Here is a 21,695-nt window from a genome sequence, read left to right as displayed (position 1 = left end):
CTCAGGGATGCAAAATCGGTCTTCTATTTGTGCATTCCTACGCTGGGTGGAATTGGTAATGTGGGCTTGCCCCTTACTCTTCAATATACTTTGCACAACTTACCATAACTTTAAACCTTTGTTTGTCCAAATAGTTCTAGTGAAGTTTATATTTAGAAAATAAATACTTTCGTTAAATTAGAGAAGCCTCTGAACGCTTTCGTTTATTAAAAGTTCTTAATGCGTGGCTGATATATATAAATGACCTTGTGAAATGGAAGCTTGAAGTAAGCATAAAAGAGAGAGAAAATGCTTTTAGAGTAAAAACACATACAGGAGAAAAAAAGGTTGAAGATAATTGAAGCAAGACTCTAAGTCGGTAAAAATACCAAGGGATGATTAGTTTGTTGGGCTGGCAAACAATACTTTAGCGACCTATTCACAGTCCTTTAATAAGACAATTAATTTTTACAATCATAGCATGCTTTTTCATTTGTCTAAATCATGCTATTTTCTAAGCTATTTATGCTCGGTTCATTATGGAATGGTTCAATTTTCATGTCAAGTTTATGCAATTAAAATTCTACCAGGGAAGTTAATTAGTACCCGTTACAAATCTTCATAGTTTGTTAATAAATACTAAAGGAGTTTTAGTTAATCGCAATCCTCTGCATTTGGAAAGAAATTTCTAATGGACTTTCAGCATATTTTGTGAGCTAAAGATGGTATTCTGATTGACATAGTCGCCAATTGGAAATAGTACCTGAAAAAAGAAAACAAGAAAAAAAGAAGAGCCAAACTTTTGGGTTAATGTAGGTCTGAATATCTAACTCCGGCTTGAACATAATTGCAGATTTATCTTGACCCACATGCTTATGGTAAAAATTCAACCGGTTTCCTCTCTTTGTATTATGGTGATGCTTCTCATGTCAGCAGTAATTAAAGATCCAAATGACATAAACACTTTCTATATTCAAATATGATTTTTAATTTTAGCAAGCCGTGTAAATTTTAGTTGAAGTTTCAATATGCTGCAATATTTTTTGGTTAAAATTTGATTAAACTTCATAGTTTGACTGAGTTTTTGGAGGCTATAACCACAATCTTGCAGCATTTTTTTTTTGGGGATCTTGATTGTGACACGCTTGCAGGTTTACCTCTGCGCTAGGTGGCATCGCTGCTGTTGAGATGATTCAGAGAACCATGGATAGGCTTGAGATGGTTCACTCAGAGGGTGTTCATGTAAGCATATATAGTGAATACATCTTTTTCTCCTAGACAACCGACCTGATTACGCAGACACTGAGGGTAAAAATAATAAAAAAAGACAAAAAGTTCACCGTTAAATTTTTTTCTTGCGTTTCCTATTAAACATCCGCCATCAAGCAAAAACAAACTGAAGTAAAAGTCTAAGTGATGTATTGTGTGTTTTATATAGGATTCATGCTCTTATTTAAATTGTTTTTTGCAGAGGCTATCTGAGTTTTGTTGCTTTGGGCTATCACATCTTCTATTGCTCGGCAAGTCTGTCATATCTAGTGCAAGCAAATCAAATTCTGAAGGAGCCGAAGATGATAACATAAAAATTGACTGGCCCGAAGATTCTGTTTTAAAATCCCAGATAATTAGATCCAATGCCCAATTAATGTCCGAAGACGTTCAATCCATTTCTAACAGTTTTCTCACCGGTACGTTTCCTGTACTCGGCACCTTGGCACCTTTGATTTAGTGTTTTCTTTTTTACCCCTTTGTATTGCATTTTATTTAAGAATTCAGTTTCATTTGCAATTTGCTAGCTGTCTCTTTAACTTGATACAGGGATGCCCATCGACAGATTTAGTATTTCCCAATCTTTTGCATGATATTCTAATTAAATGTATTGAGTGTGAATATAATAGGGTCTTGTTTTGATTTATAAAGTAAAAGTAGGAAGAAATTTTTCATAAAAGCAAATAAACAACAATTTTGAAGTGTACCAAACATTGATCTAAAAAAGTAAAGTTGAATTATGTTTGAAGAGGATACATAAAATTAATTGCCTAGGTCCAAATGAAATATTTATAAAGATTAAGTAGATAGACTAATGTTGAAAGATCGTAGGAGCCACAAGTCAACCAGTTTTGATAGGGATTCTTAAGCACACAAATTGAAGGTTCTAACTATTATATCAATCCTCTTAGGACTCTTAAATTGCAATCATTGTGACTCCTCTTTCTATTTTAGTTGTTGACCTCTATTTGGGACTTTTTTTTTTAAACAACTTTGAGTTATTTCTATTGTTAGATTCTTTTAGAAGTGTATATATATATATACACTTCTATACTTTGTGCAGAATTAAGCAAAAAATTTTAAATTAGTTTTTTCTACCCATCTATTTGTTTATATGGCATCATGCAAGGTTAGGGTTTTTGAATTTCAACATTTTTTCTTTTTTTCTATCCTCTCTTGTTGTGATTTTCCCTCTCTTCATTATGATTGATTTCTTTGATCTCTCTTTCGAGCATCAAACATCATGAATGGTGAAAATCAGATTAAATGAAAACTTCAAGGGCTACAAGCCTCATGTTACCTAAATGGGAGAAATTATTTAAAATGGTCCTAAATTATGCAAACCTGTATAAAAGGATAGGGAAATATCCATGATCTTAGAGATCCTCCTTCGAAGCCAAAACATCCAAAATATGCACTTTAGAATGAAGTGAATTCCATGATCATAACATGATCATGGAATATCATGATGCCTAAAATCAGTGGGTCATATATGTTTATTTCTACTGCAAAAGAAATTTGGAACGTCATTAAATAATCGTACTTAAAAGGATGCTGCTCTTGTCTATAAGATCAAACCTAAGATTTCAACAACTGAGCAAGTTAGCCTTAATGTTTTTTAGTACTTTAATGCTATGAAGATTTATTGACTTGAACTAGGTTATTATTAAGATCTCAAGATGATATGATGAGATGATACGGTAATTCTTAAATAATTTGTAGAAATAGAAAGGGTATTTGAGTTCCTTATAGGACTCAATAATGACTTCTACTAAGTTCTTGTCCAAATATTAAGTAGAGAAAAATTACCATTATTAAATGAGATTTTTTCTCATACAAGATGAAGGAAGAAGAATGGTAATGCTCAATGTTTCAAGTCTCAGAAACATTCCATGACAAGCACCAAACTCCAAGATAAGGGACTTATTCCTATAGGTTTTTTTTTAAAGAAGGGCAAAAGTCTTGTTTCAAAAGCAATCTATAGTGCAACTAATACAAGAAGAAAAGGCATATAAAAAAATCTTGGAAACTACTCGAAAATCCTTTAGGTTATGGTGGATATAAAGAAGGTCACAAAAATTACAAGCCTGCCTTGTTGAATTAGAAGGGCTTATTTTAGAAGAAATTGATAAACTAAAGAGCTTCCTCAACTCTATAAAAAAACTATTTGGATCAGGTTCTCTTGCTCAAAATTGTATGACCTCTAACTCTTACTTTTTCAGTGCCTGAAATAATTCCCCTCACATCCGGATCCTAAATTCAGGAGCCACTAACAACATGATCAATCTCGCACACCTCTTTCTAACCTACAAACCTTGTCCCAACAATCGAAAACAAAAGCCTTTAATGATTTTCTAAAGACTATTGCAGGTCAAGGAAATATTTAATTTCCTCCACTATTACTTTCATTAATTTCATTAATGTACTTTATATTTCTCATCTTGTAGTAAATCTTCTATCAATTTATAAAATCATTAATAAAGATCACAACCTTAAGCTAATTTTTTAGCTAATCATGTATATTCCAAGATCCATTACAGGAAGATGATTGGGCTAGAGAAAAGGATATACTATATCTTTTTAAAGGTGAAATTTATTTATATTTATTCATTTTTATTCTTAATACATAGGCCATTTAGAAATATCATTATAGGCTAGGGCATCCCTCTTTCAAAACCTTATAATATATATTTTCTTATCTTTTTTGGAATATAAATATAATTTTTTTTTATTATGCGACTTGTGAAATTGCAAAACATCATCATGTTATTTAAAATAAAATAATTATAGATTCTCTATTCCTTTTCTAATTGTTTTGTTTGGCATTTGGGGACCTTTCATAATCCCCAATATTTCTGGAGTTATAGGATGTCACATTCATTAATGATTGCACTCATATGACATTGATATAACTTATTAAATAAAAATGTGATGTCAAAGTTACTTTTCTTATTCTTATTTCCATGATATAAAAATAATTTAATGCTAACATTAAAATATTTTGAAATGATGATGCCGGTATTTCCTTAATCACATATTATCATTTTTTTTTCTAAAAAGAAGATATCGTTCACCAAATCTCTTGTTCTGACATTCTCTAAAAAAATGAATTGGGAAATAAAAAATCGCTCTTTTGAAAATTATATGGACTCTTCTACTCTTTAATTAAAAATCATTCTCTTTTGAATACCCTCAAGAGTGATTGACTTCAAAAATCCTAGAAATTATCTACCTAACTCATTCCCACGAATAAATTTCTCTGAAAATTTTTTCCAAAATTTGTAGGTATATTGTCTCTATGGACATCCATAAATAACATATTGGTAAATTTGATCCAAGAGCTCTTAAATTTGTATTAATTAGGTATTCTCTTGCTTAGAATTGATATAGGTATATCTTTCTATCACAAAAAAATTGCTTACCTTAAAAGATAATCACCTTTAATGAGAAGCAAAATTTTTCAATCAAGCTCATTTTAAGGGGAGAATTCTTAACTGGAAAATTAGTTTGATGAATATCTATTTTTTATCTTGACATATCTAGAATTTAATTTATAAAAAATTTAGACATTGTACCCTTTTAAGTATATATAAGAAAGAAAAACCTTGCCTAAAAATCTCTAGTAAACTCAAGATTCTAAACTATTATCTTTTAATAATGATAAACTAATCACTATACATTCTCCGATGCTTTCCATCTTCTATTATATATCTTTTCAAAACTTTTCTCCTGCCCATAAAACATTACTTATACGTATCAACTCTAAATTCATTACAATACCATAAATTTATTTTAGACATTTGATAATAAGATATGGAATGATGCCATAATATCTTTTCAAAGTTTTTGTCTTGCTCATAAATTATTCCTTATAAATATAAGCTCTAATTTCTTTACAATATCACAAATTTTATTTGAGACACCTGAAGATAAGATATGGGAGGATGCCTTAAGAGAAGAGATGAATTCTCTGGAAAAAAAATCACACTTGTAAGATTGTTGAACTATCAAAGGAGAAGAAAATGGTGGCTTGCAAATGAATTTTTTCTAAACAATATAGAACAAATGGAAGCTTAGAACTATATAAAGTAATATTAGTAGCTAAAGGATATACTCAATCCTATGGAATTGACTGCCAAGAAATTTTTGCTCATTTTGTGAAAATGAATATAATATATATCTTATTTTCTATTGCACCCAATTGTAGATGATCCATGCAATAATATGATGTAAATAATGTTTTCCTATATGAGGATGTTATAAAGTCTAATGGATTCACCACCTAGATTTAATGGTTCTTCATAAAGAATAAATGTACAAATTAAATAAGTCTCTATATTGCCTTAAATTATCTGTGAGAGTATGATTTGATAGATTTACAAAAGCTATGAATGAAGTTGAATATAAATAAAATCAAGGAGATCATATCCTCTTCATAAAATACTCAATGGATGATAAATTCTCAATTCTCATCATATATGTTGATAATATAGTTGCTATAGTTTATGATGATAGAGAGGAGTCTCAAAAAATAGCTTGTTGAAGAATTTGAGATAAAAAACGTTGGGAAAATTTAAATATATTTTTTAGAATAAACGTTGCTCAATTAAAATAAAAATATTTCTCTCTCAACAAAATCATGTCATGGGTCTATTTAAAGAAATAAAAATAATTGATTGAAAATCTTGTTAAGCCCCAACTAAATCATGCCAAAAATTGGATGAAGTTGAAAGAAAAGAAGACATGGGAAAATATTAATGACTAATTGAAAAATTGATATATTTCTCACATATGTCCGAACATTGCATTTGTAGTTTGTCTCATTTGTCAATTCATACATAAACTCCAAAAATATCATCTTCAAGTTGCTTAATGAATCCTCAAATACATTAAATCAAGTCCTGATAAAGGAATTCTCATTTTAAAAAAGGATGCCTTACAATTTAAAGGGTATACTGATGTATACTATGCCAAACCAGTAATTGGTAGAAGATTTATGATGCAGGCAAACTAGAAAGAAAGAGCCAAAAGAGGAGAACACCATGACTAGTAGAACAAAACTCAATTCAAATTAGAATGCTGACATCGAAACAAACACCAAAACAAACGAAACAAAATTAAAATTAAAAAACACTACCCTCAGAAAAATCGGCAAGTGGTTTCTTCACATGCAATGAAAAAGTAGGCAAAGTAAAATAAGTGCTTAAGGGATTGCAAACCAAGGGTCCACCACAGCTACATCCACAGCTACATGGTCCAGCATCTAACAAAACTCCTCCGGCAAATGTCACCAAATCAGCCAACAAACACCTCCAATACCTCAAGAAAAAGGATACATGTGGAGTGGAACTTGTGGAGAGAAGAAGAGGTTAGAAGCTCTAGACGAAATAGAGAGGAAGAGAGAAATGGAACAAGCTCTCAAGTTTTTCCAAGGAAGAAGAAACCCTCAGGTTTTGTAGAGACTTTACTCAAATATTCAACAACCTTTTGTCTCAAAACATCTCCAATTTATAAGAGAAAAAGGGGCAGCCAAACAGTCATTCAACCTCCAACCGAACCAATCATGTAAGGGAAACTAGAAGGCCAGAAATTATTCCAGAACAACACCCAAAAAAATACACAAAAAGCCGGGTAAAGCATCCACGGGACAGGCAGCCAGGGGAGAAACCGAAGGGACAACATAGAGAATTAGAACCAGCAGCCAGGGGAGCCGGAACCAGCAAGGGGAACCGGAATAGGCAACCAGACAGGGAAAACTGAAGAGGCACAGTGATGTAGGACTATTTAGATGCTATGGTTATGAGCTCACTTGAACATTGCACAACTATTAAATTAGAATAATTTCAGAACAAAATTATAAGCAATCTTCAAACGACGGTTAAGACAAATGAAGCGATCAATTGCGTAGGCGAAATCACATGCTCCGAATTTGAAATGTTCAAGATAATTAAGAAAATAAAACAACACAAATAGTAGCTTTCAAATTAATCCCTAATCTAACAATGAGATCTAGGATGCATAGAAAGCACTCTCAATTCCTATGATTCACTAAGCTTTTGGCAAGAGCATTCGGAGTAGGCCTTAGCGAGTACAATCTTAACCAAACGAGAATTTAGAGTTAGAAGAAATTGAAGACAAGTAGAAAGAAAACCTTTCGCTAAGAAGATTTTGGAATTCTCCAATCAAGACTTTCGAAATGCTCTTCAATGGCTTCCGTCAATTGGAACAAAATACGAACTACGTATTCTTCGATTGTATGATCGATCTCCAATTGTCCTCCAAAGTATATCTGGTTATGGCTGTCAAGAAACCTGAAATAATTCAGGTTTTCCTTCTCAAATCTGAGAGGAAAATAAGCTCTAAACGTAGAGAAGATGGATGGGACGGGTTGAGTGTATGGCTGTGAACAAAAGGGGATGAGATGTGGAGAAGAAGTGGGAGAAGGAGGGGAGTTACGGGTGAGGGACGGAACACAGATGTTGGGCGGCAAAACAGGGAAAAGCAAAATAGAGAATCTGCTCTATTTCCCAAAGGGGGTGATACCACTTATGCAATACCAAAATCCAATCCAGGTGGAGAGAAATTTCGGTCAGAGGAGTCAAGGGAAATTCGAATTATTTCCAAAGTATGAATAGGGGATTAGGAAATAATTGCATATGGCATTAATGGGTGGGAGCATGTGGCCGGCGGCATGCATGGGGGATGGGAGTAATTAGGGGAATTAATAGAGCTCCCTAATTTAAGTTATAGGATTAGGAAATTTTAAAATTAAATCCAATTGAAGGAAAATATTCAAAGGGATCTCATTCAAAACTTTCCTAAAATAGAATGAGTATATTAGGAAATATTTTGAAATTCAAATATTTTGAATTCAAATTCCATTGTATTCCAAAATACACCACATCCGAAATAGGAAACAAATCAAAGGGGGATGGTCGGCGGAAAGGAGCTATGGCCGTCAAATTGCGGGCAATGCGAGGTCGTGAGAATTTTGGGAGGGATGGTTGGGTGGGATGGCCGGCGGCTTGGAATGGAGGTGGGGATGTCAGGCCGTGAGGTTCAAGCGGGAAAGTGGGTGGGTGAGGTGGAGGAAACCGGTGAGTAATGGTTGGGGAAAGAGATAGGAGAAAACAAAGAGGATTAAGGAAGAGCCACGAACTCGACTTATCTAAGTTGGTGGGTATTGCGCCATCTCCTTCCTCTCCAAGGAAGCTCTCCACTAGAACTCACAAGTTCTCACAATGCTCCAAGCAAGAAAACAAAATTCTCCAATAAGGGGAAATTGCGGGCAATGCGAGGTCGTGAGAATTTTGGGAGGGATGGTTGGGTGGGATGGCCGGCGGCTTGGAATGGAGGTGGGGATATGTTAGGCCGTGAGGTTCAAGCGGGAAAGTGGGTGGGTGAGGTGGAGGAAACCGGTGAGTAATGGTTGTGGAAAGAGATAGGAGAAAACAAAGGGGATTAAGGAAGAGCCACGAACTCGACTTATCTAAGTTGGTGGGTATTGCACCATCTCCTTCCTCTCCAAGGAAGCTCTCCACTAGAACTCACAAGTTCTCACAATGCTCCAAGCAAGAAAACAAAATTCTCCAATAATTCTTCATTAGCCATAATAGAATAAAATGGGGCTTTAAATAGCCTCCTACAACATGACTCGAAACAAAAGACACAAACGCCCTTTGGGCTCACATACGATAACTCCCATAAGAGGGGTACAACGGGAAAGAAAACACATAAGCAACTAAATAAAATAAAATAAAAATACAACGACTCATAAATGCCACATAAGCAAGCTACATGAAAAATACATCAACGACTCAAAAGTATAAAGACTCGATCGTGGCCGTAGATCGACGGCTGCGTCTCTGATAAACTCTCCATGATGATCTGATGTCCCCATCATGTTTCCTTTTAATGACCAACATTTTGTGCCATAAAAGCATTGCAGGTCTTACCACTATCTCATAGAATTTTTGCTTAAGTTTAAGTAGTAGTTTTTTTGTCACACAATAGGTTCAACGCTTTCTTCCACTTCAACTTTTATACTTGAATTCTACTAATAACATCCCCATCTATTTCACCATTATTTTGAACAATAGATCCAAAATATCTAAAATGTGTACTCTTATTAATGACTTGATTAGGCAAAGTCATACTCTTATTAATGACTTGATTAGGCAAAGTCATAATCATCCTTATAGCTTTCCCAATTTTCTTAGCTTTTAATTCATATTATATATCTTCTCTTGCATATTTTGATTTCAGCACCCACTTATTTTATCATTATGACGTTTTCATTTAAATATTCCAACAATATTATTTGCAATATTCGTAATATCATTAATTATTTTTTGCATATAACATTAGCTTCTTCATGCGCCGTCAAAATCTTAAGATTTTTAATCTTATTCTAAAAAATATTTTTATTAGCATCCTTTAAATATCTCGATCTAATTCTAAGATAATATTTTACTTTATTTTTTATTTCATCTTAAAATTTAAAAACTAATAAATGATATTGAATACATAAACTTTCACTCGGAATAATTTATAATATTTATAATCTAAGTAATCTATTTTTTTTATATGAAAATAATCAATTTGATTCTTAGTATATATATTCTTATAAGTGATAAGATACTTCTCTCTTTTCTTAAATAGGATATTAGCAACTACAAAATCATAAGTTATAGCAATTTCTGATATGATCTTATCACCTTCATTAGTCGCTTTAAACTCATAACTACTATGAAAAGCTTTTAAAATATTATCCTCTAACAATTTTTTTTAGGAGATATATATCATTTGTATTAATTCTTTTAAGTCAATCCAAAGTTTTAATTTTGAATACATATATAAATCTACTCGAGGAGCATAAACACATATAATATTAATAATGTTTGCATCAATAGCAATCTATAGCCTCATACAAAAGACTCCAAATAACATGACACAAATGCCCTTAGGCTTACACATGACAACTCTCCTAAAAAAAAGGTACAACGGGAAATAATAAAACCTACATAAGCAAATAATAAAATGCATGAAAATAAAATACATTGACTCAAAAATATAAAGACTCGATCGTGGTCGTAGATCGGCGGCCACGTCGCTGGTAAACTTTCCATGATCTAATGTCCCCATCACACAGATAATAGAAAAAGACAAGAATCCACTCTACATAATGAGCTAACAAGTGTAATAACTTTTCATAATAATGAGCTAAACATCAGCTCAAGCATTTATGAGCTAGAACCAAGCAGCTCCCAAAACATACAGCTCAAAACCAAGCAGTCAAGCCCAACCCGAGAGGCAACCTGCAGGCCAAAGACCAAAAAAACCAAGTAGCTAACACACCCAAGGTTTGCCATGCCCAAGCGCTACCTACTCATGATCATTGGATGTTTTCCATTATAGGATAGCATAAAAAAAAAAAACTATAGCATTCAAATTACAATAAAAGAAAATGAAAATAAATTAAAATTTGCATGCATCAATTCTCCTCTGGTGGGAGAATCTCATCTCCTAATGAGAAGGCTTCAACAACTTTTTAATAGAGATCCGGATGATGATTTTTAAGTTTAACTGCATCCATCCATGTATAGTCAGTCAATGGACGATTGCTCCATTTAATCAGGAACCTTTTGTGCTCTCCATGTCTAGTCTTAGTAATTCTGATATCAATAACATCTTCAATCTGATCATCACTGTTTAGAACAGTTGTGGAAAGTGACAAAGTTTTGACTTCCACAGAATCATCAGAATTTTTTTCTTACAAATAAAGGTCAGAAACATTAAACACAGGAGAAGTTCCAATAATAATAGGAAGATCCAGGAGATAGGCATTCGTACCCAACTTTCGTAGAATATGAAAAGGCCCAAATTTATTTCTGCTTAATTTGTCAAAAGTACCAACAGGAAATCGTTGATGACGAAAGTAAGCCATAACCCTGTCATCCTCTTTAAAATAAACATCCCTCCGGTGTTTGTCAACAGCAAATTTGTATTTAACATTAGCCATATGGGGTTTTTCAAGGACTTGCTGTTGAACAGATTTGATATGATTAAAAGTTTCTATGGCTTCAGCACTAAGTTTGTTAGGTAAAGGCAAGCGATTTCTATTCAAAATGTGAGGTATAGGATGACCTTAAATAATTTCAAAGGGAGTTTTTCCAGTGGATCTATTAACATAATTATTGTATGCAAACTCAGCTTGGGGCAATATCAAAACCCATTGGGAAGGTTTCTCACCAGCAAGACATCTTAGCAAATTTCCTAAGCTTCGATTGACAACTTCAGTTTGTCCATCGATTTGTGAATGATAAGCAGTACTAAATTGAAGAGTAGTTTCTAACTTAGCCCAGAGTGTTCTCCAAAAATGGCTCTGAAATCTAGTATTTCTATCAGAAGTAAATGTTCGAGGAATGCCATGGAGACGAACAATTTTTTTTTAAAAATAAATCAGCAATATATGAGGCATCAGAAGTTTTCATGCATGGAAAAAAGTGTGTTATTTTGCTAAGTCGATCCACAACAACAAAGACAGAATTATATTTTCGTGCAGTAACAAGCAGCCCTAAAATATAATTCATAGAGATATCTTCCCAAGGTTTATTTGGAATTGGAAGAGGAGTATACAAACCAATGTTTTGAGAAGTTCCCTTGAAAGCTTGACAGATTTTACATTGTTTTACCAGTTTAGCAATTTGCTTTCTCATATGAGATCAAAAATATTTTTCTTCCACTAAGGCAACAGTTTTTTCTTTAACCAAAATGCCCACTCAAACCCCCACTATGAAGTTCTTGCACAAGTTGTTCTTTTAAAGAATTTTTTGTAATGCAAAGTCTTGAACTCTTAAACAAAAAATGTTGTTGAATGACAAATTGAGCAGATTGATCAGTTCCAGAAGTGAGACATGATTCTCAAATACCCTTAAAATCTGGATCATTCGCATAAGTGTCTTTTAAGAAATCTAAAGAAGTTATGGTTGGGTAAACAATTACCAAGAGATGAGACCTACTTAAAGCATCAACCACTTTGTTTAGCACCCCAGTTTTATGCTTAATATAAAAAGCGTATTCTTGCGAAAAAGAGGTACATTTGGCATATCTTTTGTTCAGTTTTTTTGAGAGCCAAAAAATCGCAAAGCTTCGTGGTAAGTGTTTAAAACAGATTCTCTTTGAATTAAATATCATATCCAGAATTTCAAAGCTTGAACAATCACATAAAATTTCAAGTCATAAGTAGAATATTTAGATCGAGAATCATTCAACTTTTCACTAAAGTTTGCAATGGGCTTTCCTTCCTAGCTAAGTATAGCTCCTATAGTAATATGCGAAGCATCACTATCAACTTCAAAAACTTTTTCAAAATTTGGCAGGCTAAGGATTGGAGCTTGACTTATTTTTGCCTTAATTATTTGAAAAGTTTGTTCAGCTTGAGGTGTCCATTTAAAGACTCTTTTTTCAAATAATCAGTGATAGGAGCAATTAGAGAGCTGAAGTTATTAACAAACCTTCGATTGAAAGAAGCTAAGTTATGAAATCCTCTCACTTCACTGATATTTTTTGGAGTAGGCCAGTTTTGAATTGCTTCAATTTTTATAGGATCAACCTTAATTCCTTTAGCAGACACGATGTATCCCAAGAAAGTCAAACTTAAAGTCATGAAAGAGCATTTCTTTAGATTGATGTATAATTTTTGTTCCCTTAGAGTTTGCAGAATTTGCTTCACATGATTAAGATGTTTAGAGGGGTGAATGTTGTAAATCAAAATATCATCGAAGTACACCACAACAATCTTTCCAATGAAAGGTCTTAAAACATGATTCATTATTCTCATAAAAGTACTAGGAGCATAAGACAGCCCAAAAGGCATAACAAGTCATTCGTACAATCCTTCCTTGATTTTAAAAGCAGTTTTCCATTCATCTCCGGATCTTATCCTAATCTGGTGATACCCACTTTTCAAGTCAATTTTAGAAAAGATTTTAGCATCATTTAACATATCCAACATGTCATGTAGCCTAGAAATTGGAAATCTATACTTGATGGTGATTTTATTTATAGTCTAACTATCCACACACATCCTCCAGGTTCCATCTTTCTTAGGGGTAAGCAAAGAAGGCACAACATAGGGACTTAGGTTTTCTTTAATTAGACCATTCTCTAATAGTTCAGACACTTGCTTAAAAAGTTCATCATGTTCAGTTGGACTCATTTTGTAATGGAGAAGATTAGGCAATGTAGCTCCAGGTATTAAATCAATGTGATGTTGAATGTATCTCATCGATGACAAACCTTTTGGTAGCTCTTCAGGTGTTAAATCAGAAAACTCATCAATTAAAGGTTGAATTTCTTTAGGAATTTGAGAGGTTGAATCAGTTTCTTTTCCTAGCACCATATAAGCTACATCATATTGTTTCAACTCATTTGTGTTAAGAAGCAGTTTAGGAGTGGTTTTTGCAGTTTTGTTATTTTTGGCAGGCGGGTCAGGAATATGTTTTTGAAGATAAAGAGTGAATTTTTTATTATTTTGAATCAAAGTGTAGGTATTCTTTTTCCCATTATGAATGGTTTTGTGATCAAATTGCCAATGACGACCTAATAAGATGTGACAGACTTCAAGAGGTACAACATCGCAAACAACTTGGTCTTTGTAAGAACTTTCAATTGTTAAATTAACAGTGCATTGTTTTGTTATAGGAACCTCACCCCCTTCCTTGAATCAAAATATTTTGTATGGTTTGACAAGTGGTTTAGATTTCAATTTGAGCTTATCAACCATTAGCTGAGAAACAAAATTGCCTGAACTCCCACTATCGATCATTAGAGTACAAAATTTTCCTTCAACTGTACAGGTGGTTCAAAAAATGTTCCTTCTAAGCCACTTATCCTTATTTTCCATTTTTGTAGTTATGACTTGTCGAATTACTAAAAGTTGTTTACCTTCATCGCCCTCTATATCAATTTTTTCCAATTCGATTTTGTTTTCAGTATCATATTCATTTTCTTCCTCTTCTTTCTTCATCATTTTTAATGTAATTATTTCTTGGGGGGTTGTTTTTTCTACAGACAGCTGAAAAATGACCATATAGTCCGCATTTGTAGCATGGTCTTATTAGTTTTGGTTGTTCAGTAGGTTTAGGCCCCATTATTCCTTTTCTTTTATCCACAGTTTGAGTTTCAAATGAATTAGTTCGTACACCCGATGTTCCTATAGAAGTTTGTGAAGATTGAGTTTTAACCCTGCCAGTCTTTTGTCGCTTATAAGTTTCATTTATTTTGTTGACCCCTTTGATGTTGCTTTTCAATTTTCAGTGTCATTCGATAAGCCTCGTTGAGTTTAATTACGTGGTGCAAATTCAGCTGATCTTAGATTGTCCATTTTAATCCGTTGATATACCTAGTGACAGTTCTTTCCTCGGATTCATCAAGTCATTTCGAGGTTGGAGTTTATAGAAAGTTTGTGTATTCTTCAATCGATTGATTACTTTGACGAATATTGTTAAACTCTTGAAATATAGTTCGTGCGTAATCTAAAGGCAGAAATTTCCCTCTCATTTTCTCTTTCTTTCTTTCCCAATTTTGTATTTTTTCTTTCCCTCGCCTTAGCCTATTGTTTTGAAGATTCTTCCACCATGTGAGTGAATGACCAGTGAGTTTTAAGCTTGCAAATTTAACCTTCCTATTATCCAGTATTTTTTTCCATTCAAAAAATTGATCTATTTTTTCTAGCCATTCGATGAATTGGTCGGGTTGTAATTTTCCTTCAAAGTTATGAACATCAAATTTAATCCCATAATCTCAAATTCTTTATCGCCTATTTTGGTTCCTAGGGGCTTCCTCCTCACTTTCAGAAGTTTGAATATTATGATTGTTGACATTTAAGTTTGCAAGAGTATTAACCATGTTGTTTATTTGATTTTGCAAATCCGCTAACTGTTGCATCATTTGTTGCCAATCTCCTTGATTATTAGTCATTTTTATTTTCTTAAGAAATAGACTCACACCAACCTAGGATTTGCTAACTTGTTCTGATACAAAACTTGATGCAGACAAACTAGAAAGAAAGAGCCAAAAGAGGAGAACACCAGGACTAGTAGAACAAAACTCAATTCAAAATAGAATGCTGACATCCAAACAAACACCAAAACAAACAAAACAAAATTAAAATTAAAAAAACACTACCCTCAGAACAATCGCCAAGCGGTTTCCTCATATGCAACAAAAAAGTAAGTAAAGTAAAATAAGTGCTTAAGGGCTTGCAAATCAAGGGTTCACCAGAGCTACAAGGTCCAACGTCCAACAAAACTCCTCTGGCAAATGTCACCAAATCAGCTAACAAACACCTCCAATAGCTCAAGAAGAAGGATACAAGTGGAGTGGAACTTGCGGAGAGAAGAAGAGGTTAGAAGCTCAAGATGAAATAGAGAGGAGGAAGCGAGAAATGGAACAAGCTCTCAAGCTTTTCCAAGGAAGAAGAAACCCTCAGGTTTTGTAGAGACTTTGCTCAAATATTTAACAACCTTTTATATCTCAAAACATATCCAATTTATAAGAGAAAAAGGGGCAGCCAAACAACCATTCAACCCCGAACCAATCAGGTAAGGGGAACTAGAAGGCCAGAAATTATTCCAGAACAGCACCCAAAAAAACCACACAAAAAGTCGGGTAAAGCAGCCACGAGATAGGCAGCCAGGGGAGAAACCAAAGGGGCAGCACAGAAAATTGGAACCAACAGTCAGGGGAGTCAGAACCAGCAAGGGGAACTGGAACAGGCAACCAGGCAGGGAAAATCGAAGAGACACAGAGAATAGAAAAATGCAAGAATCCATTCCATATAATGAGCTAACAAGTGGAATAACTTTTCATAATAATGAGCTAAAGATCAGCTCAAGCATTTATGAGCTAGAACCAAGCAACTCCCAAAAAACACAGCTCAAAACCAAGCAGCCAAGCCCAATTCGAGAGGCAACTAGTAGCCCAAAGACCCAAAAAATCAAGTAGCTAGCACACCCAAGATTTGCCATGCCCAAGCACTACATACTCATGATCATTTGATGTTTTCCATCATAGGATAGCATAAAAAAATCAAAAAAAATTATAGCATTCAAATTACAATAAAAGAAAACGAAAATAAACTGAAATTTTCATGCATTAATTCACAATTGGATACTATACTTTTTTTTTTTTGAAGGAAATCTTATAACATGTAAGAGCAAGATTTTTTTTTTTATTTTTATTTTAAGACCTAACATTGAGTCTGAAGTAAGAGCTATTGTCCCAAAATTTTGAGCTTTTATGTATTAAAATTATTTTAAAAGCTTTAAAAATCAAATGGCTGGGACATATTAAGATACACTATGATAACAAATCTGCCATCATCAATGCTCACAATTCAGTTCAATATGATCATACCAAGCATATGGAGATGGATAGTATTTTAAAAAAGAAAAATTGGAAAGTGGGTTGATTGCGCTCCATATGTACCTAATAGGAATCCAACTTGTAGACATTTTCACCAAAACTTTATCTCACATTCAAAATATTGCAAGCAAACTCGAAATACTATATTTATACCATTTAGTTTGGGAGTGAGTGTTGAAGGATCATGGGACCAACAAGTCAACCAATCTTAGTAGGGATCTTTAAGCATATGGATTAAGGGTTATATTTGTTGGATTGATTCTCTTATGGCCCCTTGCAATTTGTGTCTCATTTTCATATTCTAGTCGCCCAACCCCTCTTGTCGAACTTTTTTCCTTTTTTGTTAATAACTTTGACTTGTTTTCATTGTAATTCTTTTGGAGAAATCTATAAATACTTTTAAACTTTGTAATGAAATTCAAAATAGCTTTTTTTTTTTTCATATTTGTCTACTTTTACATATTTAATTTGCTAACAAAATGATTCTTCTTTCATCATTTAGTATTCCGTTGAGTGGATAGATTTATTTTGGTATAGCTATGAGGTAGAATAGAGGAATAAAAATAACACAGTTTGAGTTGGTTAAATAGATTTTAAAAAATAGAACTTAGACTTCATGTAGCACTCAATAGGAATCAATGGAGAAGGATTAATAATGCTTTAAATAGTTGGTTGAAAGATATTGGTAATCATGATAATGATCATCTTATTTTAGTTTTTTTATTGTATGAAAAGGTTATTATATTAGGTTGTATAAAGAGTTTTTATATCGATGCATACTTATATACAAACTTATCATAATCTTTTCGTGTATCATATTGGGATTGGACCTAGGTCTTTTAGGCACGATCTCCTAACATAACACTAATTGTTAGGATAGTTTTTTGACAATGTCATAATCTTTTGTTTGACCTTCATGAAAACTTTGAGGCAATTTATGTGTGCTTCATCGACAACCTTGCCTTCATTCAGAAACATTTGATTGGTGTTGACTTGCCACCCTTGTAAAGTTAGGACTCTAGATCATGTTAAAACTTTTATGTATCCATAATGCCAAGGAGAAGACCCAGATTGGAAATCTTTTGAGAATAATGTGATGATGTGTACACTTTTGATTATATTAACCTTTAGTAAAATTTTAAAATAGACCCAAACTATTTGCGTGTGGGCAATTTAGTCTCAGACTATCTTGTTACTCTAATTTAGCCCATCAACTATACAAAATTATAAAAAATGATTCCTTATGTTGTGATTGTAATATAGAATTGATCTCATTTTTGTCCCTCAAATATATAAAATTGATCCCAATTTAACCCCAAATGTGCCATTGTGGATCACTTTTGTATAGTCGAGTGGCCAAATTGGAATAATGTGATAGTTTGAGACTAAATTGGCCACATGCTAATATTCGGAATACTATTTTGAAGTTCACCACTATTGACCTTACTCTGAAACTTGAACTTGGACATGATTTTGTGCATCAACACTAGGCCCATGATGAGTTTTGATTGGTTGGGTAGACCTTTTGAGTTCCTTTTTGGTCGATACAAGTTTGCCCATTTCGTTGAGCTCTAGGATATGTACTTATATGTGAGGATAAACCGCCTTGATTACTAGTCCTTTATTGGCTATGCTTTAATTCTATTTTTCTTTTTAAAAATTTGAAATCAAAGTTTTGGTTTGCAAGGGAAAACTGCTACCAAAAAGTGCTATGATGCATCTCTTTCATGGTTTTTATGATCATGGGAAACAAACTTCCGAGTAGTGTGTCCATTTCAGTGAAGTGGCAATGACTATTTCATGCTAACAATATATAACATCAATTTCATAACATTATCCTATGAATCTTTACCCATGAATGATAGGATAAACCACCAAAAGTTTTATGCTATAAACTTTATCCTATGCATGATGCGTTCACCATAAGGTTATTGCAATCACCCTAAGCATGTTGACCATAATCTAGACAATCATATAACAAAGATGATGAAATTCAAAATACTTTTCATCATTATCATCATTAGCTCAATCTCAATTATTTGGTGTCAGCTTTGTGAATCCTCATTTTTCATATAACTACTAGTTTCTTCTTTAGGTGTTAAACTTATTCTTTTCAAATCCTGTTGAAAGACTTTTATTTTTGTTATTTAATGTCTACTTCATTACCTTCTAATCCTTTGACACTAATTTTGTCTACACATATAATTTACGTATTTTTTATTCTTTGTTGAACATGTCCAAGCTACATCAGTAAATTTTATTTGATTTATTTTAAAAAATCAATATTCCTCTAATATAACTATTTTTAATGTTCTCTTTCATTGTTTTGTAGCATACCCATCTTAACATTCTCATTTCTGTCATGCTAAATTTTCTTATCAACACTTTTTTTATTGGCCAACTCTTTGATTCATAGAACGTTCTAGCTTAATTGTAATTTTATAAATTATTCTATTAGTCTCTATGATATATCCTCTTATTGCATTGTACTCCGATGACACTTTTTCATATAGATATATATTAACTTTTTGGTTTTTGTTTAGAAGTTATATATATCCTGATTTTTCTATATAATAAATCCATTTATATTTAAATTATGATATCTTGGTATCACTTTTTCTTATGATTAGTTTGATTAATAATTATTAATATCACATCTATTAAAATTAAATTGTATATACTTAGCTTTATTCTACTAATTATAAGTTTTTTTTAGTTTCTAAATATTCATTGTTCAAAATTTTTACTTATTTCAATATATGCTCATCAATTGGAATTATGTCGTTTGTAATAGGCACATACCACGACAGTTCACTTTTAATATCTTTCGTAAGCATCTCTGTAACTGTTGCAAAAATATATGGACTCAATGTTGATGCTTGATGTATTCCTGCTATAATTGAAAATTTTATGGTCTCCTTATCTACTAATATTAGTTAGCGCTTCATTATAGATATCTTTTATAACTTACACTTACTTTAACTCACACTTTTCCTTAATATGCACCAAATCAATTATTTTGGTACTCAATAATATGCTTTCTCAAGAGAAGTGGGAAATGATTTTATATGAATATCCTTTTTTCTCTTTAGATTTTTTTTAATTTTCTTTATCTTCCTTTGATGTGTGACGGGTTATATTTGACTGGCACAACATTGAACATTAGGTGGGTTTGATTTGTCAAAGAAAAGTTGACTGGTCAATAAGGAGTATATTGGACTAATGTTTAGGGGGTGACACTTGAGATTGTGCTATGACTTGATACTGAACTTGGATGAAATGAACACAACTATTAAAAAGAAACATATCTTAATGAGTTTTTAGGATTCTTGATGGAATATCTAACCAATTTGCGACAGGAGGCTATGATTATGATAATTATATGACTGTCCTAGACGATAATTGATTATTACGGCATAAATGGTCTTATAAGTTACCTTATCCAGATTTAAGTCTAGCTTGCAATCAAACTTCTGTAGATTTTACCTCAGTTCTTAGAGGAGACACTTCACCTTGCTTATGAACTGGAGACTTGCTTTGACACTTACGTTTCTAATAGGTTTGGTTCCCAGCGAGAATACTATAATGTTGGCATGTGACCTCTCTAGCCTGTTCTGGAGCACCCATAGATTCCGTGGGAAGCACCACTACTACAATGGCCAGAGGCTTTAAATGAAATTCTAATGTTGATCCTTCTACTACTAAGCAAGCAAGTCATCCTGGAGCTTGTTCAAGTGCACCAATGGTCATGCATGACATCTTAGGTCTAGGATTCATTAATACAATGTAGAATGATGTAGCAAAAAAAAAGAAAAAACATAAATGATTTGCTGTTTTCCAACTCTTATTTTAGGCAAAGATTAATCACTTTTGATGCAAAGTTGTAAATCACATAAATTCATTCCAATTGATAGTATAGAAGTTTCCAAAATATAAAATCCTATAAGAAATCAAAGAACAGATATAAAATCTCACAATGCTGGAGATTCGTACTATCAGAATGAAAATAGGTATATAAAGAACTTCATAAGATCTCTCACATAAACCAGTCACAAAACAGTTTAGATTAAAGAAGTGTGTAAGTTGCTAATTTAAAGATTCACATCTCACGTTGGTCCAAGGAGAAAATCATCAAGTGATCCAGAAGTTTTTGTCACAACTTGCAAAAAACTTTGAATAATTCGTATCCAACAACACACATTTCAGAGGAAATACTGTATTATGACTACCGAAGGATGCATACAAATTATCTATGCAACCTTTTCACTCTTCAAGAACAGTCCTGCAAGTCTTTTTTTATTCCATTGAATTAAGTATCCATGGACTACGGAAATGCTACTCATTTGGACACATTGACTAAGGCTTTGTTTGGGATGACTTTCTTACTGTTTCTTAAAGCAACTTTTTAGTAAAAAATTAAAAAAAAAATTACTAAAAAGCTGCTTTAAGAAACAGTAAAAAAATCATCTCAAACAAAACCTAAATAAGCGATATAGATATTCTAAATGCTTTTATCTATTTTTTTGTGATAACCCTCTCCGAATAATCCTCTCCTACTATAATTTGTCAGGCATAGCGGACATAATGGAAGCATATCAAGCTGCCATTAAAAATGCCTCCCCTGTTACTCCTACTGAGCCGCCACAGCAGCCCAACTCAGTCCAAGAAAAAGCAAATACAATCTCTAACCTTCTTAACGTTGACCGCTCAGCTGCCCTGGAGAAGATTCAGGATGCACTGAAATTTCTGTCTTATGTGGTTCTTTCTACCTCTATGCCTTCCATGTAAAAAGGTAACTTCAAAAGTCCTACTCCAAACCTCCATTAAAGTTGATGGGTTTTGTATATAGATTACTTCTGATTACCTCTAATACTGCATGAATGCCTATTCATTGATGAGGCTTATAAGATGTACCTGAGGAAGTGGTTCACAGGTCATGAGCCTGCAGATTGTTTGAACACTAAAATACCTACATTTGTTCTTTATATAGATTTTCTCTTATATATTCTTTTTAGATA

The 21,695-nt window shown here is 33.0% G+C and overlaps 1 protein-coding gene across 1 annotated transcript in view; it reads left to right on the top strand.

Annotated features, from left to right (window-relative positions):
* The window catches only part of LOC110113441, a 37,186-nt gene extending 15,491 nt beyond the window's left edge, over positions 1 to 21,695 (top strand). Inside the window, exons 7-9 of the mRNA XM_020846034.2 lie at positions 1,131 to 1,221; positions 1,451 to 1,667; positions 21,248 to 21,695. Of these exons, the coding sequence (XP_020701693.1) occupies positions 1,131 to 1,221; positions 1,451 to 1,667; positions 21,248 to 21,465 (526 nt within the window). The 3' untranslated portion in view covers positions 21,466 to 21,695. The remainder of the gene's footprint in view (positions 1 to 1,130; positions 1,222 to 1,450; positions 1,668 to 21,247) is intronic.

This window comes from Dendrobium catenatum, unplaced genomic scaffold (assembly GCF_001605985.2).
Source record: "Dendrobium catenatum unplaced genomic scaffold, ASM160598v2 fragScaff_scaffold_156, whole genome shotgun sequence".
In the NCBI taxonomy this organism is placed as follows: Eukaryota; Viridiplantae; Streptophyta; class Magnoliopsida; order Asparagales; family Orchidaceae; genus Dendrobium; species Dendrobium catenatum.
Note: the sequence above shows the minus strand (reverse complement) of the source record. Positions and strands in the feature narration are given on the sequence as shown.